We start from the raw sequence: 22,009 nt of genomic DNA, 5'->3' as shown, positions 1-22,009 counted from the left end.
TGGGGCAGTGAGCACAGGGGGTGATGGGTGAACGGGACTTGGTGCGAGTTCGGACACGGGGCAGTGAGCACAGGGGGTGATGGGTGAACGGGACTTGGTGCGAGTTCGGACACGGGGCAGTGAGCACAGGGGGTGATGGGTGAACGGGACTGGGTGTGAGTTACGACACGGGGCAGTGAGCACAGGGGGTGATGGGTGAACGGGACTGGGTGTGAGTTCGGACACGGGGCAGTGAGCACAGGGGGTGATGGGTGAACGGGATTTGGTGCGAGTTCGGACACGGGGCGGTGAGCACAGGGGGTGATGGGTGAACGGGACTGGGTGAGAGATACGACACGCGGCAGTGAGCACAGGGGGTGATGGGTGAACGGGACTTGGTGCGAGTTCGGACACGGGGCAGTGAGCACAGGGGGTGATGAGTGAACGGGACTTGGTGCGAGTTCGGACACGGGGCAGTGAGCACAGGGGGTGATGAGTGAACGGGACTTGGTGCGAGTTCGGACACGGGGCAGTGAGCACAGGGGGTGATAAGTGAACGGGACTGGGTGTGAGTTAGGACACGGGGCAGTGAGCACAGGGGGTAATGGGTGAACGGGACTTGGTGTGAGTTCGGACACGGCGCAGTGAGCACAGGGGGTGACGGGTGAACGGGACTTGGTGCGAGTTCGGACAGGGGGCAGTGAGCAAAGGGGGTGATGGGTGAACGGGACTTGGTGCGAGTTCGGACACGGGGCAGTGAGCACAGGGGGTGATAGGGGAACGGGACTTGGTGCGAGTTCGGACACAGGGCAGGGAGCACAGGGGGTGATGGGTGAACGGGACTTGGTGCGAGTTCGGACATGGGGCAGTGAGCACAGGGGGTGATGGGTGAACAGGACTTGGTGCGAGTTCGGACACGGAGCAGTGAGCACAGGGGGTGATGGGTGAACGGGACTGGGTGTGAGTTAGGACACGGGGCAGTGAGCACAGGGGGTGATGGGTGAACGGGACTGGGTGTGAGTTAGGACACGGGGCAGTGAGCACAGGGGGTGATGGGTGAACGGGACTTGGTGCGAGTTTGGACACGGGGCAGTGAGCACAGTGGGTGATGGGTGAACGGGACTTGGTGCGAGTTCGGACACGGGGCAGTGAGCACAGGGGGTGATGGGTGAACGGGACTGGGTGTGAGTTAGGACACGGGGCAGTGAGCACAGGGTGTGATGGGTGAACGGGACTGGGTGTGAGTTAGGACACGGGGCAGTGAGCAGAGGGGGTGATGGGTGAACGGGACTTGGTGCGAATTCGGACACGGGGCAGTGAGCACAGGGGGTGAGGGGTGAACGGGACTGTGTGTGAGTTAGGACACGGGGCAGTGAGCACAGCGGGTGATGGGTGAACGGGACTGGGTGTGAGTTAGGACACGGGGCAGTGAGCACAGGGGGTGATGGGTGAAGGGGACTTGGTGCGAGTTCGGACACGGGGCAGTGAGCACGGGGGTGATGGGTGAACGGGACTTGGTGTGAGTTCGGACACGGGGCAGTGAGCACAGTGGGTGATGGGTGAACGGAACTTGGTGTGAGTTCAGACACGGGGCAGTGAGCACAGGGGATGATGGGTGAACGGAACTTGGTGCGAGTTCGGACACGGGGCAGTGAGCACAGGGGGTGATGGGTGAACGGGACTTGGTGCGAGTTCGGACACGGGGCAGTGAGCACAGGGGGTGATGGGTGAACGGGACTTGGTGCGAGTTCGGACACGGGGCAGTGAGCACAGGGGGTGATGGGTGAACGGGACTGGGTGAGAGTTCGGACACGGGGCAGTGAGCACAGTGGGTGATGGGTGAACGGGACTTGGTGCGAGTTCGGACACGGGGCAGTGAGCACAGCGGGTGATGGGTGAACGGGACATGCTGCGAGTTCGGACACGGGGCAGTGAGCACGGGTTGATGGCTGAACGGGACTGGGTGTGAGTTAGGACACGGGGCAGTGAGCACAGGGGGTGATGGGTGAATGGGACTGGGTGTGAGTTAGGACACGGGGCAGGGAGCACAGGGGGTGATGGGTGAGCGGGACTGGGTGTGAGTTAGGACATGGGGCAGTGAGCACAGGGGGTGATGGGTGAACGGGACTGGGTGTGAGTTAGGACACGGGGCAGTGAGCACGGGGTGATGGGTGAACGGGACTGGGTGTGAGTTAGGACACGGGGCAGTGAGCACGGGGTGATGGGTGAACGGGACTGGGTGTGAGTTACGACACGGGGCAGTTAGCACAGGGGGTGATGGGTGAACGGGACTTGGTGTGAGTTAGGACACGGGGCAGTGAGCACAGGGGGTGATGGGTGAACGGGACAGGGTGTGAGTTAGGACACGGGGCAGTGAGCACAGGGGGTGATGGGTGAACGGGACTTGGTGTGAGTTAGGACACGGGGCAGTGAGCACAGGGGGTGATTGGTGAACGGGACTGGGTGTGAGTTAGGACACGGGGCAGTGAGCACAGGGGGTGATGGGTGAACGGGACTGGGTGTGAGTTAGGACACGGGGCAGTGAGCACAGGGGGTGATGGGTGAACGGGACTGGGTATGAGTTAGGACACGGGGCAGTGAGCACAGGGGGTGATGGGTGAACGGGACTGGTGTGAGTTAGGACACGGGGCAGTGAGCACAGGGGGTGATGGGTGAACGGGACTCGGTGCGAGTTAGGACACGGGGCAGTGAGCACAGCGGGTGATAGGTGAACGGGACTGGGTGTGAGTTAGGACACGGGGCAGTGAGCACAGGGGGTGATGGGTGAACGGGACTGGGTGCGAGTTACGACACGGGGCAGTGAGCACACGGGGTGATTGGTGAACGGGACTGGGTGCGAGTTCGGACACGGGACAGTGAGCTCAGGGGGTGATGGGTGAACGGGACTGGGTGTGAGTTAGGACACGGGGCAGTGAGCACGGGGTGATGGGTGAACGGGACTGGGTGTGAGTTACGACACGGGGCAGTTAGCACAGGGGGTGATGGGTGAACGGGACTTGGTGTGAGTTAGGACACGGGGCAGTGAGCACAGGGGGTGATGGGTGAACGGGACAGGGTGTGAGTTAGGACACGGGGCAATGAGCACAGGGGGTGATGGGTGAACGGGACTTGGTGTGAGTTAGGACACGGGGCAGTGAGCACAGGGGGTGATTGGTGAACGGGACTGGGTGTGAGTTAGGACACGGGGCAGTGAGCACAGGGGGTGATGGGTGAACGGGACTGGGTGTGAGTTAGGACACGGGGCAGTGAGCACAGGGGGTGATGGGTGAACGGGACTGGGTATGAGTTAGGACACGGGGCAGTGAGCACAGGGGGTGATGGGTGAACGGGACTGGTGTGAGTTAGGACACGGGGCAGTGAGCACAGGGGGTGATGGGTGAACGGGACTCGGTGCGAGTTAGGACACGGGGCAGTGAGCACAGCGGGTGATAGGTGAACGGGACTGGGTGTGAGTTAGGACACGGGGCAGTGAGCACAGGGGGTGATGGGTGAACGGGACTGGGTGTGAGTTACGACACGGGGCAGTGAGCACACGGGGTGATGGGTGAACGGGACTTGGTGCGAGTTCGGACACGGGGCAGTGAGCACAGGGGGTGATGGGTGAACGGGACATGCTGCGAGTTCGGACACGGGGCAGTGAGCACGGGTTGATGGCTGAACGGGACTGGGTGTGAGTTAGGACACGGGGCAGTGAGCACAGGGGGTGATGGGTGAATGGGACTGGGTGTGAGTTAGGACACGGGGCAGGGAGCACAGGGGGTGATGGGTGAGCGGGACTGGGTGTGAGTTGGGACACGGGGCAGTGAGCACAGGGGGTGATGGGTGAACGGGACAGGGTGTGAGTTAGGACACGGGGCAGTGAGCACAGGGGGTGATGGGTGAACGGGACTTGGTGTGAGTTAGGACACGGGGCAGTGAGCACAGGGGGTGATTGGTGAACGGGACTGGGTGTGAGTTAGGACACGGGGCAGTGAGCACAGGGGGTGATGGGTGAACGGGACTGGGTGTGAGTTAGGACACGGGGCAGTGAGCACAGGGGGTGATGGGTGAACGGGACTGGGTATGAGTTAGGACACGGGGCAGTGAGCACAGGGGGTGATGGGTGAACGGGACTGGTGTGAGTTAGGACACGGGGCAGTGAGCACAGGGGGTGATGGGTGAACGGGACTCGGTGCGAGTTAGGACACGGGGCAGTGAGCACAGCGGGTGATAGGTGAACGGGACTGGGTGTGAGTTAGGACACGGGGCAGTGAGCACAGGGGGTGATGGGTGAACGGGACTGGGTGTGAGTTACGACACGGGGCAGTGAGCACACGGGGTGATTGGTGAACGGGACTGGGTGCGAGTTCGGACACGGGACAGTGAGCTCAGGGGGTGATGGGTGAACGGGACTTGGTGTGAGTTCGGACACGGGGCAGTGAGCACAGGGGGTGATGGGTGAACTGGACTTGGTGTGAGTTCGGACACGGGGCAGTGATCACAGGGGGTGATGGGTGAACGGGACTGGGTGTGAGTTCGGACACGGGGCAGTGAGCACAGCGGGTGATGGGTGAACGGGACTTGGTGTGAGTTCGGACACGGGGCAGTGATCACAGGGGGTGATGGGTGAACGGGACTGGGTGTGAGTTCGGACACGGGGCAGTGAGCACAGGGGGTGATGGGTGAACAGGACTTGGTGTGAGTTCGGACACGGGGCAGTGAGCACAGCGGGTGATGGGTGAACGGGACTTGGTGCGATTTCGGACACGGGGCAGTGAGCACAGGAGGTGATGGGTGAACGGGACTGGGTGTGAGTTTGGACACGGGGCAGTGAGCACAGGGGGTGATGGGTGAACGGGACTTGGTGCGAGTTCGGACATGGGACAGTGAGCACAGGGGGTGATGGGTGAACGGGACTCGGTGCGAGTTCGGACACGGGGCAGTGAGCACAGGGGGTGATGGGTGAACGGGACTTGGTGCGAGTTCGGACACGGGGCAGTGAGCACAGGGGGTGATGGGTGAACGGGACTGGGTGTGAGTTAGGACACGGGGCAGTGAGCACAGGGGGTGATGGGTGAACGGGACTGGGTATGAGTTAGGACACGGGGCAGTGAGCACAGGGGGTGATGGGTGAACGGGACTGGTGTGAGTTAGGACACGGGGCAGTGAGCACAGGGGGTGATGGGTGAACGGGACTCGGTGCGAGTTAGGACACGGGGCAGTGAGCACAGCGGGTGATAGGTGAACGGGACTGGGTGTGAGTTAGGACACGGGGCAGTGAGCACAGGGGGTGATGGGTGAACGGGACTGGGTGCGAGTTACGACACGGGGCAGTGAGCACACGGGGTGATTGGTGAACGGGACTGGGTGCGAGTTCGGACACGGGACAGTGAGCTCAGGGGGTGATGGGTGAACGGGACTGGGTGTGAGTTAGGACACGGGGCAGTGAGCACGGGGTGATGGGTGAACGGGACTGGGTGTGAGTTACGACACGGGGCAGTTAGCACAGGGGGTGATGGGTGAACGGGACTTGGTGTGAGTTAGGACACGGGGCAGTGAGCACAGGGGGTGATGGGTGAACGGGACAGGGTGTGAGTTAGGACACGGGGCAATGAGCACAGGGGGTGATGGGTGAACGGGACTTGGTGTGAGTTAGGACACGGGGCAGTGAGCACAGGGGGTGATTGGTGAACGGGACTGGGTGTGAGTTAGGACACGGGGCAGTGAGCACAGGGGGTGATGGGTGAACGGGACTGGGTGTGAGTTAGGACACGGGGCAGTGAGCACAGGGGGTGATGGGTGAACGGGACTGGGTATGAGTTAGGACACGGGGCAGTGAGCACAGGGGGTGATGGGTGAACGGGACTGGTGTGAGTTAGGACACGGGGCAGTGAGCACAGGGGGTGATGGGTGAACGGGACTCGGTGCGAGTTAGGACACGGGGCAGTGAGCACAGCGGGTGATAGGTGAACGGGACTGGGTGTGAGTTAGGACACGGGGCAGTGAGCACAGGGGGTGATGGGTGAACGGGACTGGGTGTGAGTTACGACACGGGGCAGTGAGCACACGGGGTGATGGGTGAACGGGACTTGGTGCGAGTTCGGACACGGGGCAGTGAGCACAGGGGGTGATGGGTGAACGGGACATGCTGCGAGTTCGGACACGGGGCAGTGAGCACGGGTTGATGGCTGAACGGGACTGGGTGTGAGTTAGGACACGGGGCAGTGAGCACAGGGGGTGATGGGTGAATGGGACTGGGTGTGAGTTAGGACACGGGGCAGGGAGCACAGGGGGTGATGGGTGAGCGGGACTGGGTGTGAGTTGGGACACGGGGCAGTGAGCACAGGGGGTGATGGGTGAACGGGACAGGGTGTGAGTTAGGACACGGGGCAGTGAGCACAGGGGGTGATGGGTGAACGGGACTTGGTGTGAGTTAGGACACGGGGCAGTGAGCACAGGGGGTGATTGGTGAACGGGACTGGGTGTGAGTTAGGACACGGGGCAGTGAGCACAGGGGGTGATGGGTGAACGGGACTGGGTGTGAGTTAGGACACGGGGCAGTGAGCACAGGGGGTGATGGGTGAACGGGACTGGGTATGAGTTAGGACACGGGGCAGTGAGCACAGGGGGTGATGGGTGAACGGGACTGGTGTGAGTTAGGACACGGGGCAGTGAGCACAGGGGGTGATGGGTGAACGGGACTCGGTGCGAGTTAGGACACGGGGCAGTGAGCACAGCGGGTGATAGGTGAACGGGACTGGGTGTGAGTTAGGACACGGGGCAGTGAGCACAGGGGGTGATGGGTGAACGGGACTGGGTGTGAGTTACGACACGGGGCAGTGAGCACACGGGGTGATTGGTGAACGGGACTGGGTGCGAGTTCGGACACGGGACAGTGAGCTCAGGGGGTGATGGGTGAACGGGACTTGGTGTGAGTTCGGACACGGGGCAGTGAGCACAGGGGGTGATGGGTGAACTGGACTTGGTGTGAGTTCGGACACGGGGCAGTGATCACAGGGGGTGATGGGTGAACGGGACTGGGTGTGAGTTCGGACACGGGGCAGTGAGCACAGCGGGTGATGGGTGAACGGGACTTGGTGTGAGTTCGGACACGGGGCAGTGATCACAGGGGGTGATGGGTGAACGGGACTGGGTGTGAGTTCGGACACGGGGCAGTGAGCACAGGGGGTGATGGGTGAACAGGACTTGGTGTGAGTTCGGACACGGGGCAGTGAGCACAGCGGGTGATGGGTGAACGGGACTTGGTGCGATTTCGGACACGGGGCAGTGAGCACAGGAGGTGATGGGTGAACGGGACTGGGTGTGAGTTTGGACACGGGGCAGTGAGCACAGGGGGTGATGGGTGAACGGGACTTGGTGCGAGTTCGGACATGGGACAGTGAGCACAGGGGGTGATGGGTGAACGGGACTCGGTGCGAGTTCGGACACGGGGCAGTGAGCACAGGGGGTGATGGGTGAACGGGACTTGGTGCGAGTTCGGACACGGGGCAGTGAGCACAGGGGGTGATGGGTGAACGGGACTTGGTGTGAGTTCGGACACGGGGCAGTGAGCACAGGGGGTGATGGGTGAACGGGACTTGGTGCGAGTTCGGACACGGGGCAGTGAGCACAGGGGGTGATGGGTGAACGGGACTTGGTGTGAGTTCGGACACGGGGCAGTGAGCACAGGGGGTGATGGGTGAATGGGACTGGGTGTGAGTTCGGACAGGGGGCAGTGAGCAAAGGGGGTGATGGGTGAACGGGACTTGGTGCGAGTTCGGACACGGGGCAGTGAGCACAGGGAGTGATAGGTGAACGGGACTTGGTGCGAGTTCGGACACGGGGCAGGGAGCACAGGGGGTGATGGGTGAACGGGACTTGGTGCGAGTTCGGACACGGGGCAGTGAGCACAGGGGGTGATGGGTGAACGGGACTTGGTGCGAGTTCGGACACGGGGCAGTGAGCACAGGGGGTGATGGGTGAACGGGACTGGGTGTGAGTTAGGACACGGGGCAGTGAGCACAGGGGGTGATGGGTGAACGGGACTTGGTGCGAGTTCGGACACGGGGCGGTGAGCACAGGGGGTGATGGGTGAACGGGACTTGGTGTGAGTTCGGACACGGGGCAGTGAGCAGAGGGGGTGATGGGTGAACGGGACTTGGTGCGAGTTCGGACACGGGGCAGTGAGCACAGGGGGTGATGGGTGAACGGGACTGGGTGTGAGTTAGGACACGGGGCAGTGAGCACAGGGGGTGATGGGTGAACGGGACTTGGTGTGAGTTCGGACACGGGGCAGTGAGCACAGGGGGTGATGGGTGAACGGGACTTGGTGCGAGTTCGGACACGGGGCAGTGAGCACAGGGGGTGATGGGTGAACGGGACTGGGTGTGAGTTAGGACACGGGGCAGTGAGCACAGGGTGTGATGGGTGAACGGGACTGGGTGTGAGTTAGGACACGGGGCAGTGAGCAGAGTGGGTGATGGGTGAACGGGACATGGTGCGAGTTCGGACACGGGGCAGTGAGCACAGGGGGTGATGGGTGAACGGGACTGTGTGTGAGTTAGGACACGGGGCAGTGAGCACAGGGGGTGATTGGTGAACGGGACTTGGTGCGAGTTCAGACATGGGACAGTGAGCACAGGGGGTGATGGGTGAACGGGACTGGGTGCGAGTTCGGACACGGGGCAGTGAGCACAGGGGGTGATGGGTGAACGGGACTTGGTGCGAGTTCGGACAGGGGGCAGTGAGCAAAGGGGGTGATGGGTGAACGGGACTTGGTGCGAGTTCGGACACGGGTCAGTGAGCACAGGGGGTGATGGGTGAACGGGACTTGGTGCGAGTTCGGACACGGGGCAGTGAGCACAGGGGGTGATGGGTGAACGGGACTTGGTGTGAGTTCGGACATGGGGCAGTGAGCACAGGGGGTGATGGGTGAACGGGACTTGGTGCGAGTTCGGACACGGGGCAGTGAGCACAGGGGGTGATGGGTGAACGGGACTCGGTGCGAGTTAGGACACGGGGCAGTGAGCACAGCGGGTGATAGGTGAACGGGACTGGGTGTGAGTTAGGACACGGGGCAGTGAGCACAGGGGGTGATGGGTGAACGGGACTGGGTGTGAGTTACGACACGGGGCAGTGAGCACACGGGGTGATTGGTGAACGGGACTGGGTGCGAGTTCGGACACGGGACAGTGAGCTCAGGGGGTGATGGGTGAACGGGACTTGGTGTGAGTTCGGACACGGGGCAGTGAGCACAGGGGGTGATGGGTGAACTGGACTTGGTGTGAGTTCGGACACGGGGCAGTGATCACAGGGGGTGATGGGTGAACGGGACTGGGTGTGAGTTCGGACACGGGGCAGTGAGCACAGCGGGTGATGGGTGAACAGGACTTGGTGTGAGTTCGGACACGGGGCAGTGAGCACAGCGGGTGATGGGTGAACGGGACTTGGTGCGATTTCGGACACGGGGCAGTGAGCACAGGAGGTGATGGGTGAACGGGACTGGGTGTGAGTTTGGACACGGGGCAGTGAGCACAGGGGGTGATGGGTGAACGGGACTTGGTGCGAGTTCGGACACGGGGCAGTGAGCACAGGGGGTGATGGGTGAACGGGACTTGGTGCGAGTTCGGACACGGGGCAGTGAGCACAGGGGGTGATGGGTGAACGGGACTTGGTGTGAGTTCGGACACGGGGCAGTGAGCACAGTGGGTGATGGGTGAACGGAACTTGGTGTGAGTTCGGACACGGGGCAGTGAGCACAGGGGGTGATGGTGTGAACGGAACTCGGTGCGAGTTCGTACACGGGGCAGTGAGCACAGGGGGTGATGGGTGAACGGGACTGGGTGCGAGTTACGACACGGGGCAGTGAGCACAGGGGGTGATGGGTGAACGGGACTTGGTGCGAGTTCGGACACGGGGCAGTGAGCACAGGGGGTGATGGGTGAATGGGACTTGGTGTGAGTTCGGACACGGGGCAGTGAGCACAGGGGGTGATGGGTGAACGGGACTTGGTGCGAGTTCGGACACGGGGCAGTGAGCACAGGGGGTGATGAGTGAACGGAACTTGGTGTGAGTTCGGACACGGGGCAGTGAGCACAGGGGGTGATGGGTGAACGGGACTTGGTGCGAGTTCGGACACGGGGCAGTGAGCACAGGGGGTGATGGGTGAACGGGACTGGGTGTGAGTTAGGACACGGGGCAGTGAGCACAGGGGGTGATGGGTGAACGGGCCTTGGTGCGAGTTAGGACACGGGGCAGTGAGCACAGTGGGTGGTGGGTGAACGGGACTTGGTGCGAGTTCGGACACGGGGCAGTGAGCACAGGGGGTGATGGGTGAACGGGACATGCTGCGAGTTCGGACACGGGACAGTGAGCACAGGGGGTGATGGGTGAACGGGACTTAGTGCGATTTGGGACACGGGGCAGTGAGCACAGGGGGTGATGGGTGAACGGGACTTGGTGTGAGTTAGTACATGGGGCAGTGAGCACAGGGGGTGATGGGTGAACGGGACTTGGTGCGAGTTAGGACACGGGGCAGTGAGCACAGTGGGTGATGGGTGAACGGGACTTGGTGTGAGTTCGGACACGGGGCAGTGAGCACAGGGGGTGATGGGTGAACGGGACTGGGTGTGAGTTAGGACACGGGGCAGTGAGCACAGGGGGAGATGGGTGAACGGGACTTGGTGCGAGTTAGGACACGGGGCAGTGAGCACAGTGGGTGATGGGTGAACGGGACTTGGTGTGAGTTCGGACACGGGGCAGTGTGCACGGGTTAATGGCTGAACGGGACTGGGTGTGAGTTAGGACACGGGGCAGTGAGCACAGGGGGAGATGGGTGAACGGGACTTGGTGTGAGTTCGGACAGGGGGCAGTGAGCAAAGGGGGTGATGGGTGAACAGGACTGGGTGCGAGTTAGGACACGGGGCAGTGAGCACAGGTGGTGATGGGTGAACGGGACTTGGTGCGAGGTCGGACAGGGGGCAGTGAGCAAAGGGGGTGATGGGTGAACGGGACTTGGTGCGAGTTCGGACACGGGGCAGTGAGCACAGGGGGTGATGGGTGAACGGGACTTGGTGCGAGTTCGGACACGGGGCAGGGAGCACAGGGGGTGATGGGTGAACGGGACTTGGTGCGAGTTCGGACACGGGGCAGTGAGCACAGGGGGTGATGGGTGAACGGGACTTGGTGCGAGTTCGGACACGGGGCAGTGAGCACAGGGGGTGATGGGTGAACGGTACTGGGTGTGAGTTAGGACACGGGGCAGGGAGCAGAGGGGGTGATGGGTGAACGGGACTTGGTGCGAGTTCGGACACGGGGCAGCGAGCACAGGGGGTGATGGGTGAACGGGACTGTGTGTGAGTTAGGACACGGGGCAGTGAGCACAGCGGGTGATGGGTGAACGGGACTGGGTGTGAGTTAGGACACGGGGCAGTGAGCACGGGGTGATGGGTGAACGGGACTTGGTGCGAGTTCAGACATGGGACAGTGAGCACAGGGGGTGATGGGTGAACGGGACTGGGTGCGAGTTCGGACACGGGGCAGTGAGCACAGGGGGTGATGGGTGAACGGGACTTGGTGTGAGTTCGGACATGGGGCAGTGAGCACAGGGGGTGATGGGTGAACGGGACTTGGTGCGAGTTCGGACACGGGGCAGTGAGCACAGGGGGTGATGGGTGAACGGGACTTGGTGCGAGTTCGGACACGGGGCAGTGAGCACAGGGGGTGATGGGTGAACGGGACTGGGTGTGAGTTACGACACGGGGCAGTGAGCACAGGGGGTGATGGGTGAACGGGACTGGGCGTGAGTTAGGACACGGGGCAGGGAGCAGAGGGGGTAATGGGTGAACGGGACTTGGTGTGAGTTCGGACACGGCGCAGTGAGCACAGGGGGTGATGGGTGAACGGGACTTGGTGCGAGTTCGGACACGGGGCAGGGAGCAGAGGGGGTAATGGGTGAACGGGACTTGGTGTGAGTTCGGACACGGCGCAGTGAGCACAGGGGGTGATAGGTGAACGGGACTTGGTGCGAGTTCGGACACGGGGCAGTGAGCACAGGTGGTGATGGGTGAACGGGACTTGGTGCGAGGTCGGACAGGGGGCAGTGAGCAAAGGGGGTGATGGGTGAACGGGACTTGGTGCGAGTTCGGACACGGGGCAGTGAGCACAGGGGGTGATGGGTGAACGGGACTTGGTGCGAGTTCGGACACGGGGCAGGGAGCACAGGGGGTGATGGGTGAACGGGACTTGGTGCGAGTTCGGACACGGGGCAGCGAGCACAGGGGGTGATGGGTGAACGGGACTGTGTGTGAGTTAGGACACGGGGCAGTGAGCACAGCGGGTGATGGGTGAACGGGACTGGGTGTGAGTTAGGACACGGGGCAGTGAGCACGGGGTGATGGGTGAACGGGACTTGGTGCGAGTTCAGACATGGGACAGTGAGCACAGGGGGTGATGGGTGAACGGGACTGGGTGCGAGTTCGGACACGGGGCAGTGAGCACAGGGGGTGATGGGTGAACGGGACTTGGTGCGAGTTCGGACACGGGGCAGTGAGCACAGGGGGTGATGGGTGAACGGGACTTGGTGCGAGTTCGGACACGGGGCAGTGAGCACAGGGGGTGATGGGTGAACGGGACTTGGTGTGAGTTCGGACACGGGGCAGTGAGCACAGTGGGTGATGGGTGAACGGAACTTGGTGTGAGTTCGGACACGGGGCAGTGAGCACAGGGGGTGATGGGTGAACGGAACTCGGTGCGAGTTCGTACACGGGGCAGTGAGCACAGGGGGTGATGGGTGAACGGGACTGGGTGCGAGTTACGACACGGGGCAGTGAGCACAGGGGGTGATGGGTGAACGGGACTTGGTGCGAGTTCGGACACGGGGCAGTGAGCACAGGGGGTGATGGGTGAATGGGACTTGGTGTGAGTTCGGACACGGGGCAGTGAGCACAGGGGGTGATGGGTGAACGGGACTTGGTGCGAGTTCGGACACGGGGCAGTGAGCACAGGGGGTGATGAGTGAACGGAACTTGGTGTGAGTTCGGACACGGGGCAGTGAGCACAGGGGGTGATGGGTGAACGGGACTTGGTGCGAGTTCGGACACGGGGCAGTGAGCACAGGGGGTGATGGGTGAACGGGACTGGGTGTGAGTTAGGACACGGGGCAGTGAGCACAGGGGGTGATGGGTGAACGGGCCTTGGTGCGAGTTAGGACACGGGGCAGTGAGCACAGTGGGTGGTGGGTGAACGGGACTTGGTGCGAGTTCGGACACGGGGCAGTGAGCACAGGGGGTGATGGGTGAACGGGACATGCTGCGAGTTCGGACACGGGACAGTGAGCACAGGGGGTGATGGGTGAACGGGACTTAGTGCGATTTGGGACACGGGGCAGTGAGCACAGGGGGTGATGGGTGAACGGGACTTGGTGTGAGTTAGTACATGGGGCAGTGAGCACAGGGGGTGATGGGTGAACGGGACTTGGTGCGAGTTAGGACACGGGGCAGTGAGCACAGTGGGTGATGGGTGAACGGGACTTGGTGTGAGTTCGGACACGGGGCAGTGAGCACAGGGGGTGATGGGTGAACGGGACTGGGTGTGAGTTAGGACACGGGGCAGTGAGCACAGGGGGAGATGGGTGAACGGGACTTGGTGCGAGTTAGGACACGGGGCAGTGAGCACAGTGGGTGATGGGTGAACGGGACTTGGTGTGAGTTCGGACACGGGGCAGTGTGCACGGGTTAATGGCTGAACGGGACTGGGTGTGAGTTAGGACACGGGGCAGTGAGCACAGGGGGAGATGGGTGAACGGGACTTGGTGTGAGTTCGGACAGGGGGCAGTGAGCAAAGGGGGTGATGGGTGAACAGGACTGGGTGCGAGTTAGGACACGGGGCAGTGAGCACAGGTGGTGATGGGTGAACGGGACTTGGTGCGAGGTCGGACAGGGGGCAGTGAGCAAAGGGGGTGATGGGTGAACGGGACTTGGTGCGAGTTCGGACACGGGGCAGTGAGCACAGGGGGTGATGGGTGAACGGGACTTGGTGCGAGTTCGGACACGGGGCAGGGAGCACAGGGGGTGATGGGTGAACGGGACTTGGTGCGAGTTCGGACACGGGGCAGTGAGCACAGGGGGTGATGGGTGAACGGGACTTGGTGCGAGTTCGGACACGGGGCAGTGAGCACAGGGGGTGATGGGTGAACGGTACTGGGTGTGAGTTAGGACACGGGGCAGGGAGCAGAGGGGGTGATGGGTGAACGGGACTTGGTGCGAGTTCGGACACGGGGCAGCGAGCACAGGGGGTGATGGGTGAACGGGACTGTGTGTGAGTTAGGACACGGGGCAGTGAGCACAGCGGGTGATGGGTGAACGGGACTGGGTGTGAGTTAGGACACGGGGCAGTGAGCACGGGGTGATGGGTGAACGGGACTTGGTGCGAGTTCAGACATGGGACAGTGAGCACAGGGGGTGATGGGTGAACGGGACTGGGTGCGAGTTCGGACACGGGGCAGTGAGCACAGGGGGTGATGGGTGAACGGGACTTGGTGTGAGTTCGGACATGGGGCAGTGAGCACAGGGGGTGATGGGTGAACGGGACTTGGTGCGAGTTCGGACACGGGGCAGTGAGCACAGGGGGTGATGGGTGAACGGGACTTGGTGCGAGTTCGGACACGGGGCAGTGAGCACAGGGGGTGATGGGTGAACGGGACTGGGTGTGAGTTACGACACGGGGCAGTGAGCACAGGGGGTGATGGGTGAACGGGACTGGGCGTGAGTTAGGACACGGGGCAGGGAGCAGAGGGGGTAATGGGTGAACGGGACTTGGTGTGAGTTCGGACACGGCGCAGTGAGCACAGGGGGTGATGGGTGAACGGGACTTGGTGCGAGTTCGGACACGGGGCAGGGAGCAGAGGGGGTAATGGGTGAACGGGACTTGGTGTGAGTTCGGACACGGCGCAGTGAGCACAGGGGGTGATAGGTGAACGGGACTTGGTGCGAGTTCGGACACGGGGCAGTGAGCACAGGTGGTGATGGGTGAACGGGACTTGGTGCGAGGTCGGACAGGGGGCAGTGAGCAAAGGGGGTGATGGGTGAACGGGACTTGGTGCGAGTTCGGACACGGGGCAGTGAGCACAGGGGGTGATGGGTGAACGGGACTTGGTGCGAGTTCGGACACGGGGCAGTGAGCAAAGGGGGTGATGGGTGAACGGGACTTGGTGCGAGTTAGGACACGGGGCAGGGAGCACAGGGGGTGATGGGTGAACGGGACTTGGTGCGAGTTCGGACACGGGGCAGTGAGCACAGGGGGTGATGGGTGAACGGGACTTGGTGCGAGTTCGGACACGGGGCAGTGAGCACAGGGGGTGATGGGTGAACGGTACTGGGTGTGAGTTAGGACACGGGGCAGGGAGCAGAGGGGGTGATGGGTGAACGGGACTTGGTGCGAGTTCGGACACGGGGCAGCGAGCACAGGGGGTGATGGGTGAACGGGACTGTGTGTGAGTTAGGACACGGGGCAGTGAGCACAGCGGGTGATGGGTGAACGGGACTGGGTGTGAGTTAGGACACGGGGCAGTGAGCACGGGGTGATGGGTGAACGGGACTTGGTGCGAGTTCAGACATGGGACAGTGAGCACAGGGGGTGATGGGTGAACGGGACTGGGTGCGAGTTCGGACACGGGGCAGTGAGCACAGGGGGTGATGGGTGAACGGGACTTGGTGTGAGTTCGGACATGGGGCAGTGAGCACAGGGGGTGATGGGTGAACGGGACTTGGTGCGAGTTCGGACACGGGGCAGTGAGCACAGGGGGTGATGGGTGAACGGGACTTGGTGCGAGTTCGGACACGGGGCAGTGAGCACAGGGGGTGATGGGTGAACGGGACTGGGTGTGAGTTACGACACGGGGCAGTGAGCACAGGGGGTGATGGGTGAACGGGACTGGGCGTGAGTTAGGACACGGGGCAGGGAGCAGAGGGGGTAATGGGTGAACGGGACTTGGTGTGAGTTCGGACACGGCGCAGTGAGCACAGGGGGTGATGGGTGAACGGGACTTGGTGCGAGTTCGGACACGGGGCAGGGAGCAGAGGGGGTAATGGGTGAACGGGACTTGGTGTGAGTTCGGACACGGCGCAGTGAGCACAGGGGGTGATAGGTGAACGGGACTTGGTGCGAGTTCGGACACGGGGCAGGGAGCACAGGGGGTGATGGGTGAACGGGACTTGGTGCGAGTTCGGACATGGGGCAGTGAGCACAGGGGGTGATGGGTGAACAGGACTTGGTGCGAGTTCGGACACGGAGCAGTGAGCACAGGGGGTGATGGGTGAACGGGACTGGGTGTGAGTTAGGACACGGGGCAGTGAGCACAGGGGGTGATGGGTGAACGGGACTGGGTGTGAGTTAGGACACGGGGCAGTGAGCACAGGGGGTGATGGGTGAACGGGACTTGGTGCGAGTTTGGACACGGGGCAGTGAGCACAGGGGGTGATGGGTGAACGGGACTTGGTGCGAGTTCGGACACGGGGCAGTGAGCACAGGGGGTGATGGGTGAACGGGACTGGGTGTGAGTTAGGACACGGGGCAGTGAGCACAGGGTGTGATGGGTGAACGGGACTGGGTGTGAGTTCGGACACGGGGCAGTGAGCAGAGGGGGTGATGGGTGAACGGGACTTGGTGCGAGTTCGGACACGGGGCAGTGAGCAGAGGGGGTGATGGGTGAACGGGACTTGGTGCGAGTTCGGACACGGGGCAGTGAGCACAGGGGCTGAGGGGTGAACGGGACTGTGTGTGAGTTAGGACACGGGGCAGTGAGCACAGCGGGTGATGGGTGAACGGGACTGGGTGTGAGTTAGGACACGGGGCAGTGAGCACAGGGGGTGATGGGTGAACGGGACTTGGTGCGAGTTCGGACACGGGGCAGTGAGCACGGGGGTGATGGGTGAACGGGACTTGGTGTGAGTTCGGACACGGGGCAGTGAGCACAGTGGGTGATGGGTGAACGGAACTTGGTGTGAGTTCAGACACGGGGCAGTGAGCACAGGGGATGATGGGTGAACGGAACTTGGTGCGAGTTCGGACACGGGGCAGTGAGCACAGGGGGTGATGGGTGAACGGGACTTGGTGCGAGTTCGGACACGGGGCAGTGAGCACAGGGGGTGATGGGTGAACGGGACTTGGTGCGAGTTCGGACACGGAGCAGTGAGCACAGGGGGTGATGGGTGAACGGGACTGGGTGAGAGTTCGGACACGGGGCAGTGAGCACAGTGGGTGATGGGTGAACGGGACTTGGTGCGAGTTCGGACACGGGGCAGTGAGCACAGGGGGTGATGGGTGAACGGGACATGCTGCGAGTTCGGACACGGGGCAGTGAGCACGGGTTGATGGCTGAACGGGACTGGGTGTGAGTTAGGACACGGGGCAGTGAGCACAGGGGGTGATGGGTGAACGGAACTGGGTGTGAGTTAGGACACGGGGCAGTGAGCACAGGGGGTGATGGGTGAATGGGACTGGGTGTGAGTTAGGACACGGGGCAGGGAGCACAGGGGGTGATGGGTGAGCGGGACTGGGTGTGAGTTAGGACATGGGGCAGGGAGCACAGGGGGTGATGGGTGAGCGGGACTGGGTGTGAGTTAGGACATGGGGCAGTGAGCACAGGGGGTGATGGGTGAACGGGACTGGGTGTGAGTTAGGACACGGGGCAGTGAGCACGGGGTGATGGGTGAACGGGACTGGGTGTGAGTTAGGACACGGGGCAGTGAGCACGGGGTGATGGGTGAACGGGACTGGGTGTGAGTTACGACACGGGGCAGTTAGCACAGGGGGTGATGGGTGAACGGGACTTGGTGTGAGTTAGGACACGGGGCAGTGAGCACAGGGGGTGATGGGTGAACGGGACTGGGTGTGAGTTAGGACACGGGGCAGTGAGCACAGGGGGTGATGGGTGAACGGGACTTGGTGTGAGTTAGGACACGGGGCAGTGAGCACAGGGGGTGATTGGTGAACGGGACTGGGTGTGAGTTAGGACACGGGGCAGTGAGCACAGGGGGTGATGGGTGAACGGGACTGGGTGTGAGTTAGGACACGGGGCAGTGAGCACAGGGGGTGATGGGTGAACGGGACTGGGTGTGAGTTAGGACACGGGGCAGTGAGCACAGGGGGTGATGGGTGAACGGGACTGGGTGTGAGTTAGGACACGGGGCAGTGAGCACAGGGGGTGATGGGTGAACGGGACTCGGTGCGAGTTAGGACACGGGGCAGTGAGCACAGCGGGTGATGGGTGAACGGGACTGGGTGTGAGTTAGGACACGGGGCAGTGAGCACAGGGGGTGATGGGTGAACGGGACTGGGTGTGAGTTACGACACGGGGCAGTGAGCACACGGGGTGATTGGTGAACGGGACTGGGTGCGAGTTCGGACACGGGACAGTGAGCTCAGGGGGTGATGGGTGAACGGGACTTGGTGTGAGTTCGGACACGGGGCAGTGAGCACAGGGGGTGATGGGTGAACTGGACTTGGTGTGAGTTCGGACACGGGGCAGTGATCACAGGGGGTGATGGGTGAACGGGACTGGGTGTGAGTTCGGACACGGGGCAGTGAGCACAGCGGGTGATGGGTGAACAGGACTTGGTGTGAGTTCGGACACGGGGCAGTGAGCACAGCGGGTGATGGGTGAACGGGACTTGGTGCGATTTCGGACACGGGGCAGTGAGCACAGGAGGTGATGGGTGAACGGGACTGGGTGTGAGTTAGGACACGGGGCAGTGAGCACAGGTGGTGATGGGTGAACGGGACTGGGTGTGAGTTTGGACACGGGGCAGTGAGCACAGTGGGTGATGGGTGAACGGGACTTGGTGCGAGTTCGGACATGGGACAGTGAGCACAGGGGGTGATGGGTGAACGGGACTTGGTGCGAGTTCGGACACGGGGCAGTGAGCACAGGGGGTGATGGGTGAACGGGACTTGGTGTGAGTTCGGACACGGGGCAGTGAGCACAGGGGGTGATGGGTGAACGGGACTTGGTGCGAGTTCGGACACGGGGCAGTGAGCACAGGGGGTGGTGTGTGAACGGGACTGGGTGAGAGTTCGGACACGGGGCAGTGAGCACGGGGTGATGGGTGAACGGGTCTTGCTGCGAGTTCGGACACGGGACAATGAGCACAGGGGGTGATGGGTGAACGGGACTTAGTGCGAGTTCGGACACTGGGCAGTGAGCACAGTGGGTGATGGGTGAACGGGACTTGGTGTGAGTTAGGACACGGGGCAGTGAGCACGGGGCGATGGGTGAACGGGACTGGGTGTGAGTTAGGACACGGGGCAGTGAGCACAGGGAGTGATGGGTGAACGGGACTGGGTGTGAGTTAGGACACGGGGCAGTGAGCACAGGGGCTGATGGGTGAACGGGACTGGGTGTGAGTTAGGACACGGGGCAGTGAGCACAGGGAGTGATGGGTGAACGGGACTGGGTGTGAGTTAGGACACGGGGCAGTGAGCACAGGGGGTGATGGGTGAACGGGACTCGGTGCGAGTTAGGACACGGGGCAGTGAGCACAGGGGGTGATGGGTGAACAGGACTGGGTGTGAGTTAGGACACGGAGCAGTGAGCACACGGGGTGATGGGTGAACGGGACTTGGTGCGAGTTAGGACACGGGACAGTGAGCACGGGATGATGGGTGAATGGGACTTGGTGTGAGTTAGGACACGGGGCAGTGAGCACAGGGGGTGATGGGTGAACGGGACTGGGGGTGAGTTACGACACGGGGCAGTGAGCACACGGGGTGATGGGTGAACGGGACTGGGTGCGAGTTCGGACACGGGACAGTGAGCACGGGATGATGGGTGAACGGGACTTGGTGTGAGTTCGGACACGGGGCAGTGAGCACAGGGGGTGATGGGTGAACGGGACTGGGTGTGAGTTAGGACACGGGGTAGTGAGCACAGGGGGTGATGGGTGAACAGAACTGGGTGAGAGTTCGGACACGGGCAACTGAGCTTTGGATGAGCTGAAGTTTACCGGGGGGGTGGAAGGTTACAGAATAATCTTAGAAATAAGAAGATGCAAATGCTGAAGGTTTGCAGCAGCTGCAAGAAATAGGTTAACGTCTTGGGCGTGACCCGCTCACCAGCATGTTGATCCGTCTCTACACTCTGACTGGCCTCTTCTGCATTTCCCGTCCAGAAAGTATTGATTTGCCACAGAACAATCAGATAATAGGGGAGTCCCTGGTGAATGGGGCACATGGGTTAAAGGGTTCAAAAGCAAAATACTGGGGATGTTGGAAATCTGAAATAAAAGACAGAATGCAGGAAACACAAAACAGGTCTGGCAGCAGAACTCAGTTAACGCTTCAGGTCGATGACCTCTCGTCAGATGCTGACAAACACGGGACGGTCATCAGCTGTTGTCAGGTCCCTGTCTGTGCCTCGGACTACCCAGCTATCAACACGGTAAATGAAGCTGCTCTAGTTTGGGGTGGGGGAGTCTCTGAGATCATGCGCCGCTGTCGCTCCGCACCCATTCGCAGTCCCGATCTCGCGGCACTGACCTGATGTACGGTACCAAGGGGTCAACGTGATGAAGCACGACGGCCGTAATGAAGGAGAAGATGAAGGCGGCCGCTGACCAGATGACCAGCGCGGCTGGGAAGAAGCTCATGCCCTGCTGGAACCACCACATCTCTGCACGCCCCGGGGCTCGAACCCTCCGAGCCAAAACACAGGTCTGCAAGGAAAGGAGCAGAAGGCCAGGCTTCGATGAGTCTGAAAAGGGGACAATCCAGTCACAGCACCAACATCTCAGCACTAGGAGCAAGTCTCTTTCTGCAGCAGCTTAGTTGTAAGTAAGTTTCACTTCCTCATTCACTGATTATATTTTTCCCTCCCACACATTTACAGGAAACAGATCTTCAGCTCTCCAGCACTTTAACCCTCTCCGCCTGTCAACAGTTCCACAGAGAAGTTGTGGGTGGCTGATGGTGCGGCCCAGCTCCAGTCCCCAGACCCGCACCCTTCGAAGGTGGCAGGACAAGTTGAGATGGCTGTTAAAAATGCGTACGGGATCCGTGGCTTTATTAATAGAGTACAAAAGCCAGAAAGTTACAAATCTTTATAAATAACTGGTTAGGCCCCAGCTGGAATACTGTGTCCAATTCTGGGCACCGCACTTTAGGAAGAATGTCTTGGAGAGGGTGCAGAGGAGATTTACTGGAATGGTTCCAGGGATGAGGGACTTCCGTTATATGGAGAGACTGAAGAAGCTGAGATTGTTCTCCTTAGAACAGAGAAGGTTAAGGGGAGATTTAATAGAGGTGTTCAAAATCATGAGGGGTTTTAATAGAGTAAATAAGGAGAAACTGTTTCCAGTGGCAGGAGGGTCGGTAACCAGGACACAGGTTTAAGATAATTGGCAAAAAAACTAAAGGGGTGACATTTTTTTACACATTATATGGGGGTACAGTGGCATACTCGTTATGTTACTGAACTAGTAATCCAGAGGTCTAGACTAATAATCTGCGCAAGTTCAAATCCCACCACGGCAGATTTGTGAATTTGAATTTGGTTAATTAAATAAATCTGGAATCTAGTATCGGTAACAGTGACCATGAAGCTATCCGATTGTCTTTAAAAACCCGACAGGTTCGCTAATATCCTTTAGGAAACCTGCCGTCCTTACCAGGTCTGGGCCTCTATCTGACTCGAAACCCACAGCAATGTGGTTGACTCTTAACTGCCCTCTAAAAGGCCTAACAAGCCACTGAGTTGTCACCACCACCTTCTCAATGGCAATTAGGGATAGGCAATAAACGCTGGCTTTGCCAGCGATGCCCACATCCCGGGTGAATTATTTTTTAAAAACACAGCAAGTTGTGATCTGGAATGCACAGACTGAAAGGGTTCTGGAAGCAGATTCAATAGTAAACTGGATAAATCTTTGAAGGGGAAAACTTTGCAGGGCTATGAAGGAAAGAGCAAAGGAGTGTGGGCCTTTCAAAGAGTCAGCACCGGCTCGATGGGCTGACTGTGCTGTAAGATTCTATGGGGTAA

At 61.1% G+C, this 22,009-nt stretch overlaps 1 protein-coding gene across 1 annotated transcript in view; it reads right to left on the bottom strand.

Annotated features, from left to right (window-relative positions):
* dram2b (DNA-damage regulated autophagy modulator 2b) overlaps nt 1-22,009 on the bottom strand; it is a 470,741-nt gene that overhangs the window by 374,889 nt on the left and 73,843 nt on the right. Inside the window, exon 2 of the mRNA XM_086011690.1 lies at nt 20,512-20,687. Within this exon, the coding sequence (XP_085867816.1) occupies nt 20,512-20,642 (131 nt within the window). The 5' untranslated portion in view covers nt 20,643-20,687. The remainder of the gene's footprint in view (nt 1-20,511; nt 20,688-22,009) is intronic.

The sequence above is a fragment of the Somniosus microcephalus genome, chromosome 18 (genome assembly GCF_052327205.1).
Source record: "Somniosus microcephalus isolate GS21.2 chromosome 18, FLI_Smic_1.0, whole genome shotgun sequence".
Lineage (NCBI taxonomy): Eukaryota > Metazoa > Chordata > Chondrichthyes > Squaliformes > Somniosidae > Somniosus > Somniosus microcephalus.
This window is presented reverse-complemented; position numbering and strand designations above follow the sequence as displayed.